Genomic DNA, 15,853 nt, shown 5'->3' with positions numbered 1-15,853 from the left:
TGCCGAGCTGATGCTGGGCTGAGGAATTAGACTCCTCTACTAGGGAGAGAGGCAGGGCAGAGGCAAACATCCACAGGAGACTAACTTTTAAAGAAGGGCATCCCATTGGTTTGGTGAAGCAATCAGTGTGAGCAAGTGCTCATCAAGACTAATGAGGTGGAAACAGGGACCCAAGAAAGAGGTGGAATCTTCAGCTTAATATGTTCCTGAACACTTAAGAAAAGCCCAGTGGCTGCTGTCATGCAGTTTAAGAAGCCCTGAGCCTTAGGGACAACAGGGCCAAGAGAAATTTTATCTAGATCATGGGATTTAATTTTCACTGTAACTCCAAGAGGCAGTCTAGGGAGCCATCATTATCCTAGTATACAGGTGAGGAAACAGGCTCTGAGAAATTAAGATCTTGCCAAAAGACCCACAGCTTTTGAGAAGAGCAACAGTGATTCACACCCAATTTAAATTCACACAAAAGCTGTTTTCCCCAAATTTACTACTCTTTCTAGTCAAAATGATTATTGCCTTAACAGGCAAGTCTCATGTGTGTGCACATGCACACCACACACACGCGTATAAATAAATATTAATGATTGATTGGATCTGGACATTTGAAAATAAATTGTGAACCTGCTTATTTTAACAAAAGCAATTTATTAATATATTGGTTTTCTATGTTGGAGATGAGAATGTTACCTCAATCTAATTTTGGGAAGTTAATGACTATGCACTTTCAGAATACTGTTATTGCTATTCACCTTTCCACAAATTTCAAGGAATCTGGTAAGGCCTGTGGTTTGTTGAAAGTCTTTAAGTACAACCCTAGTATTTAGGTTTCTTGGAAGTTGCTACATAATTGAAATTATACAAAAAAAGCATATAAAGTAGTTGGCTGAGAAAAATTCTATTTATAGGAGTGCGGAGAAGAACATTTTAATGTGAAAAGATAATTTTAGGTTAAAGTTTTTAGTCTGGTTTCTACTAAGTAGCAAGAAAATGTTGACCAAGAAGGAAAGATTTGTTAGGGGTTGGCAGTGGGGAAAAGGGCAGGAGATTACAATACTTTTGATCAAAGAAAGAGGATTATGAAGGGGTCTTTCCATTATGCACATATTGTTGATGTCCCTTTGGGGATGCAGCATGGGGTCTGTCCTAGGTGATGGGGTCCCTCACTTGTCTGCTCTATGGCCTGGGTAAGTTCCTTAAACTCTCTCTGCCTCTGCTCCATCACTAGTAAAATGGAGAAAATGATAGTACCTACTTCCTTGTGAAGATTATATGGGATAATACTTGAGAAGAAAAAACTTTCTCCAGGGTCCTGATCTGGCTAGTTAGTGGTACTGGGACTGGAGCTCTGTTAGACTACTTCCTGAGCTCGTCCTGGATATATTCGTCTATGAACTTTTCCAGCCATGTGTCTTTCCCTTTACAAATGAGGACTAACTTTGATTCCACTTGCTTTGTACTAAAATATGCCTAAGGATCTACAGTACAATACTTGCATTAGCTCATGATGAATTATAAAGAAAAAATCCTATGGGACCATCAAATAAAGAAGAAGGCAATAGAAAATGATGGGTAAGGGTGAAGAGGGTGCTTCAGAAAGTTAAGTGTCACAGAGTAGGATTCAATCCATGTTTTTGAATGGATCAATAAGTGAATTCCATATGTAGAGCTTAGATTGATGCCAAAGGGATGGAAAATCTCTTGGAGATTCTGTTATCAAAGTGTTTGCACCCCTTTGGGCCATAGCATAGTAGATAAGAGAACACACTTTGGCTTCAACCTGCCTGGGTTTTGGCTAATCATTAGTTTTATGATCTTGGGCAAATTACATATTCGTTTTGTTCCTCAGTTTTCTCATTTGTTAGTGGGGATGATGATAATGATATATACCTGAGAAGGTGGTATTGTGTTGATTAAGTGAGTTGTGATGTGTGTAATGTGCTTAGAATAGTAACTATTTGTAATATAGTGGGCTTTTGGTTTTTTTCTAGTGCTGTCTTGACCAATCTGAGGCAATGGCTAGAGGCTGATCAGTTCCCCTTCCTGAGCAGCCAGTTAAGTCCACATATCCAAACACTTCCCTTATTGAGTCCTCACACTCTGGGCTGCTCTATGCCCACCCCAGTCACACCAGGGCCAAGTACCAGACAACCAGGGGCAGCCTCTATGCCCTAGAGCCCCCTGAAGTTATTATAATTAACCAGGGCTGAACATGCTTAGCCTGCCTTGCCCATTCCTTTCTGAGGAAAACACATAAAGGCCCCCACCACTGGCCCGACCTCCCTGCTTCATGAGTGACCCCAGTGCTCCCCTTCATGGTCCTGCAGGCTGTGCTGTGTTCGGCCCCAGGGATAGTGAGCAAAACAAAATGGAAATGCTTGATTCTGTTTCTTTCTCTCCATCTGCATCCGGCCTCACCACACCATACTTGAGGTAACATGGCTGAAATGCTACTCAAAAGCTGACCCATTGTTGTTAGGGTACCTGCTAGCTACATAACAAATGGTAGCTGCAATTTAGAGTATTTGTTAATATTTAATGTGGAGTTAGAACAAATATCAACAGGCTAAGTCTAAGAGGAAATTTGGTCTAAAATATGCTAAATGCATATTTATATTTATATATATTTTTTACTGTATATTTCTTATATAGCCTCAGTACATGATGATAATGGATATGATGCATTAGAATCACAAACCATCGGTCTGGTGCGCTGGTGCATGCCTGTAATCCCAGCACTTTGGGAAGTCAAGGTGGGCGGATCACTTGAGCTCAGGAGTACAAGACCAGCCTGGCCAACATGGTGAAAACCAGTCTCTACTAAAAACAATATATAAAAATTAGCTGGGCATGGTGGTGTGGGCCTGTAATCCCAGCTACTGAGGCAGGAGAATTGCTTGAACCCGGGAGATGGAGGTTTCAGTGAGCTGAGATGGGCACCACTGCACTCCAGCCTGGGCAACAGAGCAAGACTATGTCTCAAAAACAAACAACACAAAAAGAGGAATCACAAATCACAAAACATAGAAAGTTAAGTTAAAGCTGGATATCATCTTAAAGATCATTTGGTTCAATCCTTTCATTTTACAGATGAAGAAACACAGGCCTAGAAAGGGCCAGTAACTTGTTAAACATTGTATAACCAATGAGCTGCAAAGCCAGGAGGAGGCCTCTTTTCCACCAACTCCTGCCGGTGAATGAGACCCCCGAAAACGCAGCTGGGCAGCTCTGGGCTCAGTCTTCTCAGATTCCCACTTGCCTTGTTTACACTGTTCTCCCTTTTGGAGCTTACACAGTCTGATGTCTGACATGCAGAGTCAAGCAGGAAACATATAGAGAGCTTGAGGGAAATTTATGGCAAACTTCTATCTGTAAAAGTGCATACGAGATGCAATATTTTCCTTGGGAATAGAAGCAGAGAACACCAGTCAGCTTACCTGATCAGCAACTCTGTAGACCTCTTGTCTGTTGCTACAGTCACACGTATAGGGAAACACTTTCTCACCACCGTTTTCTTTGGCCAGTCTACACGTTTCCGTATTGCCTTCTTGATTAATATCCCATAGAACTAAAATGGCTCCAAGTCTGGCAAAATGTATGGCCAATTGCCTCCCAAGTCCACTTCCAGCTCCCGTTATAAGTACAATCTCTCCAGCAACATTCTTTTTCGTCTTGGGAATTATCTTGTAAACCAAAGATTCCAAAAAGTAATATAGAAATTTCCCCAAAACTATGGCGATATCTGCAATCACATCCATGTTGATTGACTGCAGAAAGGAATGTCCTAATAAGGAAAAAGGTAACTGATAAATCCATGATGCTACGGCAACAATTATAGTACACAGAGAGCATTTTGCACAAGGAAATTTACCTTTGAGATTTACCTTTCATTCTCCAAAACATACAAATTAACAACAATTGACACAATTGTCAAATTTAAAATTTATATAAACAATGATTATGGAAATATTTTTTGTTAACAACTACCTTTCCCTACAGGGCACTTTCTTACACTAATCTCATTTAACCCATAGGTAGGTCACAGATTACTAGGGCAGATTTTAAAGACATAAAATCTTTGAGCCTTGGTGACATAACTCTCTGAGGGTTGCACCATTTGTAGGTAGAAGTGGGATTTGAGCCCAGATTCTATTATTCCAGAGCTCTTATTCTTTAGACTACTACACATGTAACTCCCCAAATGACTTCAGTTAACTGGGTCTTGAATCATAAGGATCTTCTTTCATTTTTCAGCCATGTAGTGAGTGCTTCAGGTTGAAGAATAGGCCATGAGAATGGAGGAAGTATTAGTACCATGTTCACCCACATTGTGCAGGGTGGAATGAGTAGGATTCACTCTGGAGACATGGATTCAACTGCTGGCGCTGCCATCGACTAGTTGAGGGCTTTGGGCAAGGTTTGCCTTTGTGAGCCTCTGTGTATTTGTCTGTGAAGTGGGCATGATATTTAACTCCCAGGAATGCTATACATGTTCAAATATCAAATATAACAAAGCATTGTATAAATTGTAAAATGCCATGCAAATATTAGCTTCTATCACTTGTACAGGAGCCTCTTTGAGTATGGCACTGAGTTTGCAGCCAGCTGGCCGTAAAGATGCCAAACATGCAGGCATGGGAAGCTTTTCTCTACTGTTTAGCGTTGTGTCTCAACTATGAAATTGCTAAGGAGGGCATGGGAGACAAGTTTGTTGATAGGTGTAGGACCCCAGTGAGGGGCCAGGACAGGAATTCAGGCACATGTGTGTGGCACACACAAGCACGTTCCCTCCACTCTCTCTTGGCTTTCTCTTGTGTCCTTAAACCACCTCTTCTCCTCAACTTGCCAAAAGCCATGCAAGCAAACAACAATGAGCAAAGAGGAATAAAGAGACATTGGAGATGATCATAGAATGACTTCACACCCCTATTTAGAAATTGTACTAAATCATGCTCAGAGAAACTCATTCTCAGCTGCAGACACTTAGAATGTTCTCCCGAGTGGCTAAATAAACTAATCTTACCTGCAGAAATACTGCACTCGGGTCGCACGGGCGTCCTCACAGGGGCTGAAGCAAACAGCACTCGTGTCAGTAGCTAGAAGCTCGCTCTTAAATAACTTTGGGTTTACTATTTCTCAACTGAAATTACTATTTCACAACTTCTGAGATCTCTCGATGTGCAAGATAAAGGAGTGTCAACCGTGAGAATTTCCCTGTGCTTCACCTGTGTTTTTATTAGTGCAATATATGCAATATATGGTATACGGCCTGTACTTTCAACTCCCACAGTGGCCTGTAATAGAGGTATGTCCTGTGATGTAATTTATAGGCATAACTGCCATTATGTCAGGCTTCCCGTGGGTATCCTGAAATCTTTATTTCTACATGGAGGACACAAACGCTTCCTTAGTTCTGTTAGGAAAATGTGAAACACAATTGCAGCGTCATCTAAACAATTTGATTGTCAGGATACAATATTTTCTCCCAATTTGTATTATGAAAACTTACCAATACAGAAAACTCTGGGAAATGGCCCATAAATGTTCTAAGAACCCAAACTGGAACCAAACAGTCAAGCTAAACATTTTACCTTCTTTTTTTTTTTTTTTTTTTTTTTAGATGGAGTCTCGCTCTGTCACCAGGCTGGAGTGCAGTGGCACAATCTTGGCTCACTGCAACCTCCACCACCCAGGTTCAAGCGATTCTCCTGCCTCAGCCTCATGAGTAGCTGGGACTGTAGGCACACGCCATCACACCCAGCTAATTTTTTGTATTTTTAGTAGAGACAGAGTTTCACCATGTTGGCCAAGATGGTCTCAATCTCCTGACTTCATGATCTGTCCACCTTGGCCTCCCAAAGTGCTGAGATTACAGGCGTTAGCCACTGTGCCTGACTGCTTTCTTGTTTTTTTGTTTTTTTGTTTTTTTTTTTTTTCAGACAGAGCCTCACTCTGTCACGAAGGCTGGAGTGCAGTGGCCCAATCTCTGCTCACTGCAACCTCCACCTCCTGGGTTCAAGTGATTCTCCTGCCTCAGCTTCCCAAGTAGCTGGGACTACAGGTGCATACCACCACCCCTAGCTAATTTTTGTATTTTTAGTAGAGATGAGGTTTCATCATGTTGGTCAGGCTGGTCTTGAACTCCTGACCTCAGGAGATCTGCCCGCCTCAGCCTTCCAAAGTTCTGGGATTACAGGCGTGAGCCACCATGCCCGGACACCATATTTGCTTTCTATCTCCTCCTCTCTATCTCTGGCAACTTATTTAAAATAAGCTGTAAATATCATATTATACTGCAAATACTCAGCCTTCATCTCCTAAGAAGGACTTGTTCTGTATAACTCCAATAAAATGATGAGACCTGGTATAATTAACAATAATTTCATACTACCATCTAATTCATATTCAAATTTCCCCATTTGTCTCAAAGATCCAATTTAGAGTCATGCATTGCATTTGGTTGTGATATCTTTTGTCTGGAACAGCTCTGCTTCATCTTTCTAAAAAATTTATTGATTTATCTATTCACTGACTTTTTGAGGAGTCCAGGCCAAATGTCATGTAGAGTGCCCCATATTCTCTGTTTGTCTTTCTTTTCTCATGGTGTCATTTAACTGGACTTCTGTTCCCTGTATCTTCTTCAAACTTTAAGTTAGAATTGGAGAGTTGATTATACTCAGATTAAATATTTTTATCAAGAAAATGTCATCCATGATGTGGAACACTTTATTGCAACACATGAAAATGTCTAATGTCAGGCTGTTCTGTTATTATGATGGTAAATTCAGTCACTAGGGGAAGGCAGCAACCACAAGCTTTATCCGTTGTTCAGGCATGTTTCCCACTTAATAATTGCTAGAAGTCTGTGGAATGGTACTTGGTCACCATGTTGACTCTTGCTCCCCATAATCTTTTGCCTAATGGTTCTTTAAACTATAGTCTTTATTTTTCAGAGCAGTTTTAGGTTCACAGGAAATTGAAAGCACAGAGTTCGCATATAATCCCCACCTGCCCCAGTCCTCCCAACATCAACATCCCCCACCAGAGTGGTCCATTTGTTACAATTGATGAACCTACATTGACACATTATCATCACTCAAAGTCCATAGTTTACATTAGGGCTCACTCTTGGTGTTTTATGTTCTACGGATTTTGGGATTTTGATAAGCATGTAATGACAAGTATCCATGATTACAGTATCATATAGAGTAGTTTTATTGCCCTAAAAATACTCTGTGCTCTGCCTGTTTATCCCCTTCCTCCTAACCCTGGGGAACCACAGACCTTTTTACTGTCTCCATAGCTTTGCATTTCCTAGAATGTCATATAGTTGGAATCATGCAGTACATAGCCTTTTCAGATTAGTTTCTTTCACTTAGTAATATGCATTTAAGATTCCTCTGTGTCTTTTCATGGCTTGATAGCTTATTTATAGCACAAAATAATACTATATGATCTGGATGTACCACTGTTTATTTATCCATTCACCTACTTAAAGACATCTTTGATGCTTCTGAATATTAACAATTACAAATAAAGCTTCTATAAACATCTATGTGCAGGTTTTTGTGTCAGCATAACTTTTCATTTCCTTTGGATAAATACCAAGGAGCACAACTGCTGCATCATGTGGTAAGAGTATGCTTAGTTTAGTAAGAAGCTTCCAAGCTGTCTTCCAAAGTGGCTATAACCATTTTGCTTTCCTCCAGCGATGAATAGGAGTTCCTGTTGCTCTGCATCTCCATCAGCATTTGGTATTGTCAGTGCTTTGAATTTTAGCCATTCTAATAAATGTGCAATACACCTCAAGATTTTAACATCTGTTAATGACCCTTGCCTAAATCAGTGATTCCACTTGGGCATGAAAATGCTGATTTTCTGGTTTAGCATTCTTTCTACATTTACTAACTGGCCTTCCTCTAAAACAGGTATCATTTTGCTGTATTTTTTAAAAAATTCTTTCTTGCAATGGAGGATTCTAAAGAAAAGAATGACTCTCACCATGTGGATTTGTCATGCTTTGTGACTCTCAGGGACTCACAGAAAGCTACATGTAACTGACTGTTACTCCAAAATTTTGTATGCCTCATAAAACCTAGCCAATGTCTTGCATATGACAAGCACTCGTAATTATTTGTTGAATTTAATTTAGTTTAAGAATGAGTCTCAAATGCTATTATGGATGTCGTCAATGAACTCTCAGTGTACTTACAAGTTCCTGGAAAACAAAAATGATATGAATCAAATATATTATGGCAGAAGAGAAGTGTTTTGAAATACTTTTAAGATTAACATCCCATAATTACTGCTTTCCATGTCTCTCTCTTCCACTAGACTATGAATTTCTCAAGGGGAAGGACTGGACAAATTAACTTTGTATTCCTAGTACCCAGTGAGGGGTATAACTCACAATCGGTTCTTCATAAATATTTGCTGAATCCATGAAATAAAGTTGTAAGATTGGTTCATTGTTGGACTATTTTTTTCTTCTGTCATTCTAGCATGTCTTTTTAAGCCTGCGGCTTCCTTTCTCAGGTTCACCATGTGGCTGCTAGTGTTCAACAATCACATTTAAGTTCCAACCAGGAAGAAGGGGAAGGCAAAAAGCAAAAAGATCATTTTCCCCAAAGCCTGCTTCTGCTACTTCTGCTTTTAGCTTCATGACCACTGCCATCTTCAGAGGAAATTGAGAAATGTCATCTCTTAGCTGGGCATATTGCTCCTCCAATAACGTTAGCATTCTGTTACTAGGTAAGCAGGGGTAGTATTCTGGCACAATCAGTTTGGGACAAAATTTCCTATTTTTCTATTTTGAAATCCTTAGTAGATTTGTCTTCCCTCTAGTTGAATTCATCCTTCCAATTTGTCTTCTGAGGAAATAATGCTTTGATACACACATCTATATATACATATATGTACATATATACGCATACATAGACATGTACACGAATGCATGTATGTATACATTTATATTATATATGCACATAGAAATATATGTTTCTATATGTATGAACACAAAGCATATATGTTTGTATTTATATCCACCATCCCTGTATACAGTCACATATACATACACACATATACACACACATGCACACATACACACACACACCCCTTTTTGTCATAGCTCTCTGGGGTTTACTGGGATTGATGTTGAGGGGAAGGTGTGAAAGATCAGAACCAACAAGTGCAGGAGTATAGAATTAGGACAGGACTCTCTTCTACAATGTCCAGGGGCAGTTTTGATTAGTACAGTACTAGGCATTCTTACTCAGGTGTTTGCTTGTTTATTCAGTAATCACTGAATTTACACTATAAGCATGTATTCCGAATAATAATTTTGTTTTCTCTTGTAATCATTGATGTAAGGTGCCAAGTGTCTGCCCTGCAATAGTTGGCTGACATTTGGGAAGCCAAATGTCCAGCTGCAGAGGAGACCTGAGCTTAGCTAGGCATCTGGACACTGCCGATCAGAAGAGTGAGAGCACAGGTGGATGGGCTATCTATGTGCCTTTGTCTGTCTTCATACCTTTGGCCATGGGAGGTTTGTCCTCAAAACCCTGTTCCTGCCAAAACCCTTTGTATTTGCTACTGACAGTGTAATCATCAATTCATCATAGCACACCCACATCCCACACAGCCAATAGGAACACAAGACCCAGGTGAAGAAACAGCACTTTGTTTCTCTAGAGCTGAATTGTCTTAGCTCTCAAGGCTCCATTTCTACTTACGGCAGATGATTAATCTTACAATTTCCAAGTTATTCCCTATGTCTTCTAGGTTAAAGCCTAGTCTTTTTTTGGATAGATAAGTCAAAATCCTACTCTCTGCCTCATTCCATTGGGTGGCATTAAGGCACTGCAGGAAGGCATAGGTCTTCTTGGTTGAGTTTCCCTGTGGCTTTTGATGTTGATGTCACATTCCTTTTCACTCTTTGTGGACTTCTACCTCACAGTGTCTCCTGCTGGGATTTCCACCCTGTTCTGCTTTCCAGGGGCCAGATCACGCATATCACTCTGCCTGCTCTGCCCATCAGCAATTTCTTTGCTATCCTTTCTGAGATCCTGCCAGCCCTTTCCCTAAAAATGTGGTGGTTGTCTAATGATGCCCTGTCCGTGTAGTGGCCCATTGCACTTGCAGATTCTGCCTTCCTTCCTTTCCTTGACTGAGTCTTCTAGGCTGTACATTAAGAAGCTCATAAAATGTTTATCTTTCAAGTCTGTGTCTTCCAAAGGTTTGTTTTGCAACTTAAATCCCTGTTTTTGACCCTTTGCTCTGGTTGAGTAATTTTTTAAATCATATTTGTGGTTAGTCAATACATGTCAGACACAGGACATCCCACTAGGAACACTACATTGGGTAATGTTTCACAGGACCTTTCTGTGTAATCCCTTGAGAGTCAGTGGGTCATTGCTGGTCACCTGAGTGGGCATGCCGAGGCTGATGGCTGGCTTGACTATGCCTCTCAGATTTTACTATAATCTTTCAATTGTTAACTGTGAGGTAACATTTTACATGAAGAAAAACTCAGGAGCAACACTATGAAAGTCTCCTTATGCTGATCTCTGCCCTAGCCCTGGAGTAGGAATGCGGAAGATTAAACATCAGAGGGAGAAACGTTCAATGAAAGGAAGAATCCAAACCCAGATGAGATTGTCTCCTGTCCAAAGAGGAGCCAGCATCCTCAGCAAATCTTTTAGTTCCAGAGAACATAGAGCTTTTGACCTAGACACAGACGCATTTCAGTGGCTGAGTTAGGGGTCTAACAACCTTGGTGAGAGTTTGGGGTTTGCTCTAAGCAGCTAGAGCTGTGCTGCTTAATAAAACAGCCAGTAGCCATCTGCTGTGGTCTGAATATTCCCCAATATTTTTATACTGGAACTTAATTGCCAGTGTGATAGTATTGAGGTGGAGGCTTTAAGAGGTAATCAGATCATGAGGGCTCCACCCTTGTGAAGGATTAGAGCCCTTATAAAAGGGCTCTAGAAAACTAGCTAGCTTGTTTTGTGGGGATTTTGCCCTTTCTGTCTTTTCTGCCATGCAAGGACACAGCATTTATTTCCTCCAGAAGATACAGAACAAGGCACTATCTTGAAAGCTGAGGGTGGCAGCCCTCACTAGACACTGAATCTGCTGGTGCCTTGTTCTTGGGCTTCCCAGCATCCATACCTGTGAGAAAAACATTTCTATTATTTATCAATTACTCTGTCTAGGATTTGTTATAGAAGCGCAAGTGGACTAAGAGAAATTGGTACCACAAACTGGGATATTGTTAATAACAAATACTTGAAAATGTGAAAGTGGCTTTGGAACTTGGTAATGTATAGAGGCTGGAACTGTTTGAAAGTGTGTGCTAGGCCAGGCACGGTGGCTCATGCCTGTAATCCCAGCACTTTGGGAGGCTGAGGCAGGTGGATCACGAGGTCAGGAGTTGAAGACAAGCCTGGTCAAGATGGTGAAGCCCCATCTCTACAAAATACAAAAATTAGCCTGGCATGGTGGTGGGTGACTGTTATCCCAGCTACTTGGGAGGCTGAGGCAGAGAATTGCTTGAACCCAGGAGGCAAAGGTTGCAGTGAGCTGAGATGGCGTCACTGCACTCCAGCCTGGGTGACAGGGTGAGACTCTGTCTCAAAAAAAAAAAAAAAAAAAAAAGGAAAAGAAAAATGCATGCTAGAACAAGTCTAGATTGCTGTGAGTAGAGTGTTAAGTGTGATTTTGGTGAGAGCTCAGAAGAAGAGGAAGAGGTCTTCTTAGAGATTGTCTAAGTGGTTGTGATCAGAATGTTGGTAGAAATATGGACAGGAAAGGCCATTCTGATAAGGTCTTAGATGAAAATTAGGGATATATTATTGGAAACCAGACAAAAGGTCATTCTTGTTACAAAACAGCAAGGAATTTGGCTGAATTGTGCCTGTAGTTTGTGGAAAGCAGAACTTGCAAGCAACGAACTGGGCTATTTGGCAGAGGAAATCTCCAAGTTAAGTGTTCAGGGTGCTACATGGTTTCTCTTGATGGCTTATGATAAAATGCAAGAAGAGAAGACAAATTAAATATGGAATTTATTTTTTTTTATTTTTTATTTTTTATTATACGTTAATTCTAGGGTACATTGCATAACGTGTATTTTGTTGCATATGTATACTTGCCATGTTGGTGTGCGGACCCATCAAAGTCAGCCCGCCTCAAGTTCACATTATTTTATATCAGGTATAACTCCCAGTGCAATCCCTCCCCCCTCCCAAATATGGAATTTATAATCCTAAAATACACAGATATTAAAGAGTTGGAAATATCTCAGCCTAGCCATGTAGTAAAAAAAAAAAAAGGCTTGTTTGGGGGAGAATACTAATGGTGGCTGGCAAACTACAATACTATTCATCAAGACAGTGGGAGAATGACCCCAAAGGCATTTCAGAGATATCTGAGGCTGCTGCTCCCATCACAGGCCCAGAATACCAAGATTTTGAGGGCACAGTGGTTTCAAGGGAGGGGCCCAGGGCACCAGTGGGACCTTACAGCTCTCTGTCCAGGCCTGCCTCTAGTCTCTGCTTGATATGTTCTGGTGCAGCACTCCCCAGCTGCCCCAGCTGTGCCTCAAGCAGGCTCAAATGTGGCTGGGGTTGCCACTACAGATGGCTCAAGCAGTAAGCCTTGGCAGCATCTGTGCAGTGCCAAATCTTTAGGTGGACAGAGTATATGAGCTGTGGAGGCATGGCTACCTCCACCTTGAAATAAATCTCTGTTGCTTGTAAATTACCCAGTCTCAGATAATTTGTTATAGCAGCACTAATAGACTAAGACACAAAGATCATGGAATTTCTTTAGCTGAGTTTTAGAAAAAATGTGACACACAATTGGAAACATTCAAGCATCAAGGCAGGAAGCAACAGTGCATGATATGAGTTCAAGATGGTGAAAACTCTTACTGTGTTGTGCAAATAGCCGCAGGATTTGAAGTGAATGTAAATAGAGCAATAGAAGAAATAGCTTGCTGGGAATGGGAACACTGCTGTTATTGGAGAGACTCCAGCTATGTGTTCAGGGGAACTCAGCGAAGGGTTACTTACCAACATAAGTGAGGAAAGGGGTTGTGACAAAAAGGATAAATATGTCCCAGAGGAAATGATGCCATCAGAAAACCTCACATACAGAATTCTCAGAGGTAATTTTATGATGTTGAAAGCACAATGCATAAAATATTAAAAGCTGATCCAAGCTTAGAAAGGTGTGGGAAAATTCAAGAAAGCACAGGAAAGATGCTTTTCCCATATGGTAAATTACATGATGAGAAGAAGACAAGCATAGGTTGCACTTTAATACATGCTTTACCAATAAATAAAACACTTTAATTCTCAGTGTTTCAAGAGTTTTAAATTGCACTGTACAAAGTAAATGCTGGTTTTACTATTTTTAAGTTTCCTCATACATTTATAACCAATGATAACAGAGCTTTTAATGCTTTGGCAAAAATTTTTAATGGTTATGGCATAATTGTAATTTTCCCATTTACTGTTGTGATTGTTTTATATGTTTACAACTTGCACTGAAATTTTTTGGGTCATTTTTCTGGTCTTGCACTACTTTTGCTATGCTTTCAGTGTTTGTTGCCTCCCAAAATCATGTTAAAATGTAATTGTCATTGTAATAGTATTGAGAGGTGAGATCTTTAAGAGACAATTAGGCCGCGAGGGGCTCTGCCTTCATGAGTGCATCGATGCCATTATCACAGGAGTGGAATCCTTATAAAAAGATGAATCTGCCCCCTGCTTTCCTCTCTCTTTCACTCTCTCTTTGCCCTTCTGCCATGTCAGGAAGCAGTAAGATGGTCTTTGCCGGATGATGACGGCTCAATCCTGGACTTCCCAGCCTGCAGAACTGTGAGCCAATACATTTCTGTTTATTGTAAATTACCCACTCTGTGGTATTCTGTTACAGCAGCACAAAATGAACTAAGGCAAATGGGCAAAATGAGGAATTTCTTTTTTTTTAATTTTTTAGTTTTTTTTACTGTGATCTCTTTGTTTTTTCATACTTTATGTTCTAGGGTACATGTGCACAACGTGCAGGTTTGTTACATATGTATACATGTGCCATGTTGGTGTGCTGCACCCATTAACTCGTTATTTACATTGGGTATATCTCCTAAGGCTATTCCATCCCACAACAGGCCCCGGTGTGTGATGTTCCCCTTCCTGTGTCCAAGTGATCTCATTGTTCAATTCCCACCTATGAGTGAGAACATGTGGTGTTTGGTTTTCTATTCTTGTGATAGTTTGCTGAGAATGATGGTTTCCAGCTGCATCCATGTCCCTACAAAGGACACAAACTCATCCTTTTTTATGGCTGCATAGTATTCCATGTTATATATGTGCCACATTTTCTCAATCCAGTCTGTCACAGATGGACATTTGGGTTGATTCCAAGTCTCTGCTATTGTGATTATGTAATAATATCTCATTGTATGTTTCTATTTTTTTTTAAGAGATGGCGTCTCACTGTAGTGTCCAGGCTGGACATGAACGCCTGGATTCAAACAATCCTCCCACCTCAGCCTCCCAAGTAGTTGGGACTACAAGTGCATACCACTGTGCCCAGCGTGTTTTTTAAATTTTGAAATAATTTAAAACTTACAGAAAATTTGTGAAAATGTTACAGAGAACTCCCCTATCTCTTTACCCTAAATTCTTCCTCTATATATGTACCTATATAATAACACACACATATATTTTTCATCCATTATTATTTTTTTTCTGCGTGATGTCTCATTGCATTATTGCCCCTTAATCCTCCACTGTGTGTTTCCACAAAACAAGCACACTCCTGCAAAACCACAATATAACCATTTAAATCAGAAGTTGAATATGTAACTCACAGTCTCCATTCAAATTTCTCCAAACACTCCAGTGTTGTCTCTTTTTCCCTTTTGGTCCAGAACCTAATCCAATAATCCTGGATTAGGTTCTGGACCAAAAGGGGAAACGAGATTACTATTGCTTGAAAATATCGACTGGGCACAGTGGCTTGTGTCTGTAATCCCAGCACTTTGCGAGGCTGAGATGGGCAGATCACCTGAGGTCAGGAGTTTGCTACCAGCCTGGCCAACATGGTAAAACCCTGTCTCCACTAAAAATACAAAAATTAGCCAGGCATGGTGGTGGATGCCTGTAATCCCAGCTACTTGGGAGGCTAAGGCAGGAGAATCTCTTGAAGGGAGGTGGAGATTGTGGTGAGCTGAGACCACACCATTGCACTCTAGCCTGGCCAACAAGAGTGAAACTCTGTCTCCAAAAAAAAAAAAAAAAAGAAAAAAAAAATATCAATAATATTCATATTGATATTATTTGAAAATATCAATGTCAAGATATTTAAAAAATATATACTACCTGGCTCTGCCACCTAAAAGCCTAGAATTCATTACTGCCCCAGTAGTAACAAATTGGATTATCGTTGCTTGTAGTTGACATTCTTTTTAATCTCCCTTAATCTGAAACTATTCCTCAGTCTTTTCTGGGTTTCTATGGAAACCCAGGAAAATTTTAGTTTTCCAAAATTCCAAGACCTTGGCAATTTTACAAAGTGCAGTCCTTTTACTCTGTAGGAAGACCCTCAGCATCCAGTATGTCCTCATGTCCATCCAATGTGTCCTCATGTCCAGATATAGGTCATTCATGCATTTTTGAAAGGAATACACAGAACTGACAATCTTTCCTCCTCCTTAACCTTGACCTTACCATCAACTTCTCATCTCACCTCACTCCTGGCGCCTCTGAGGGAAGGGAGAGGAAGAACAAGAAGAAAAAGAAAAACGAGGAGGAGAGAGAAGTAGGAGGAGGATGAGAAGGAGGAGGAGGAG

At 40.5% G+C, this 15,853-nt stretch overlaps 1 protein-coding gene across 1 annotated transcript in view; it reads right to left on the bottom strand.

Annotated features, from left to right (window-relative positions):
• LOC108538387 (proenkephalin-A) overlaps positions 1–15,853 on the bottom strand; it is a 67,322-nt gene that overhangs the window by 23,507 nt on the left and 27,962 nt on the right. Inside the window, exons 5-6 of the mRNA XM_017886434.1 lie at positions 5,021–5,065; positions 3,435–3,781 (exon numbers count right to left, since the gene is read on the bottom strand). Coding sequence (XP_017741923.1) covers positions 3,435–3,781; positions 5,021–5,065 — 392 coding nt within the window. The remainder of the gene's footprint in view (positions 1–3,434; positions 3,782–5,020; positions 5,066–15,853) is intronic.

Source organism: Rhinopithecus bieti, unplaced genomic scaffold, assembly GCF_001698545.2.
Source record: "Rhinopithecus bieti isolate Rb0 unplaced genomic scaffold, ASM169854v2 scaffold_15501, whole genome shotgun sequence".
NCBI lineage: Eukaryota > Metazoa > Chordata > Mammalia > Primates > Cercopithecidae > Rhinopithecus > Rhinopithecus bieti.
The sequence above is the reverse complement of the archived record's forward strand: the minus strand, read 5'-3'. Positions and strand labels throughout refer to the sequence as shown.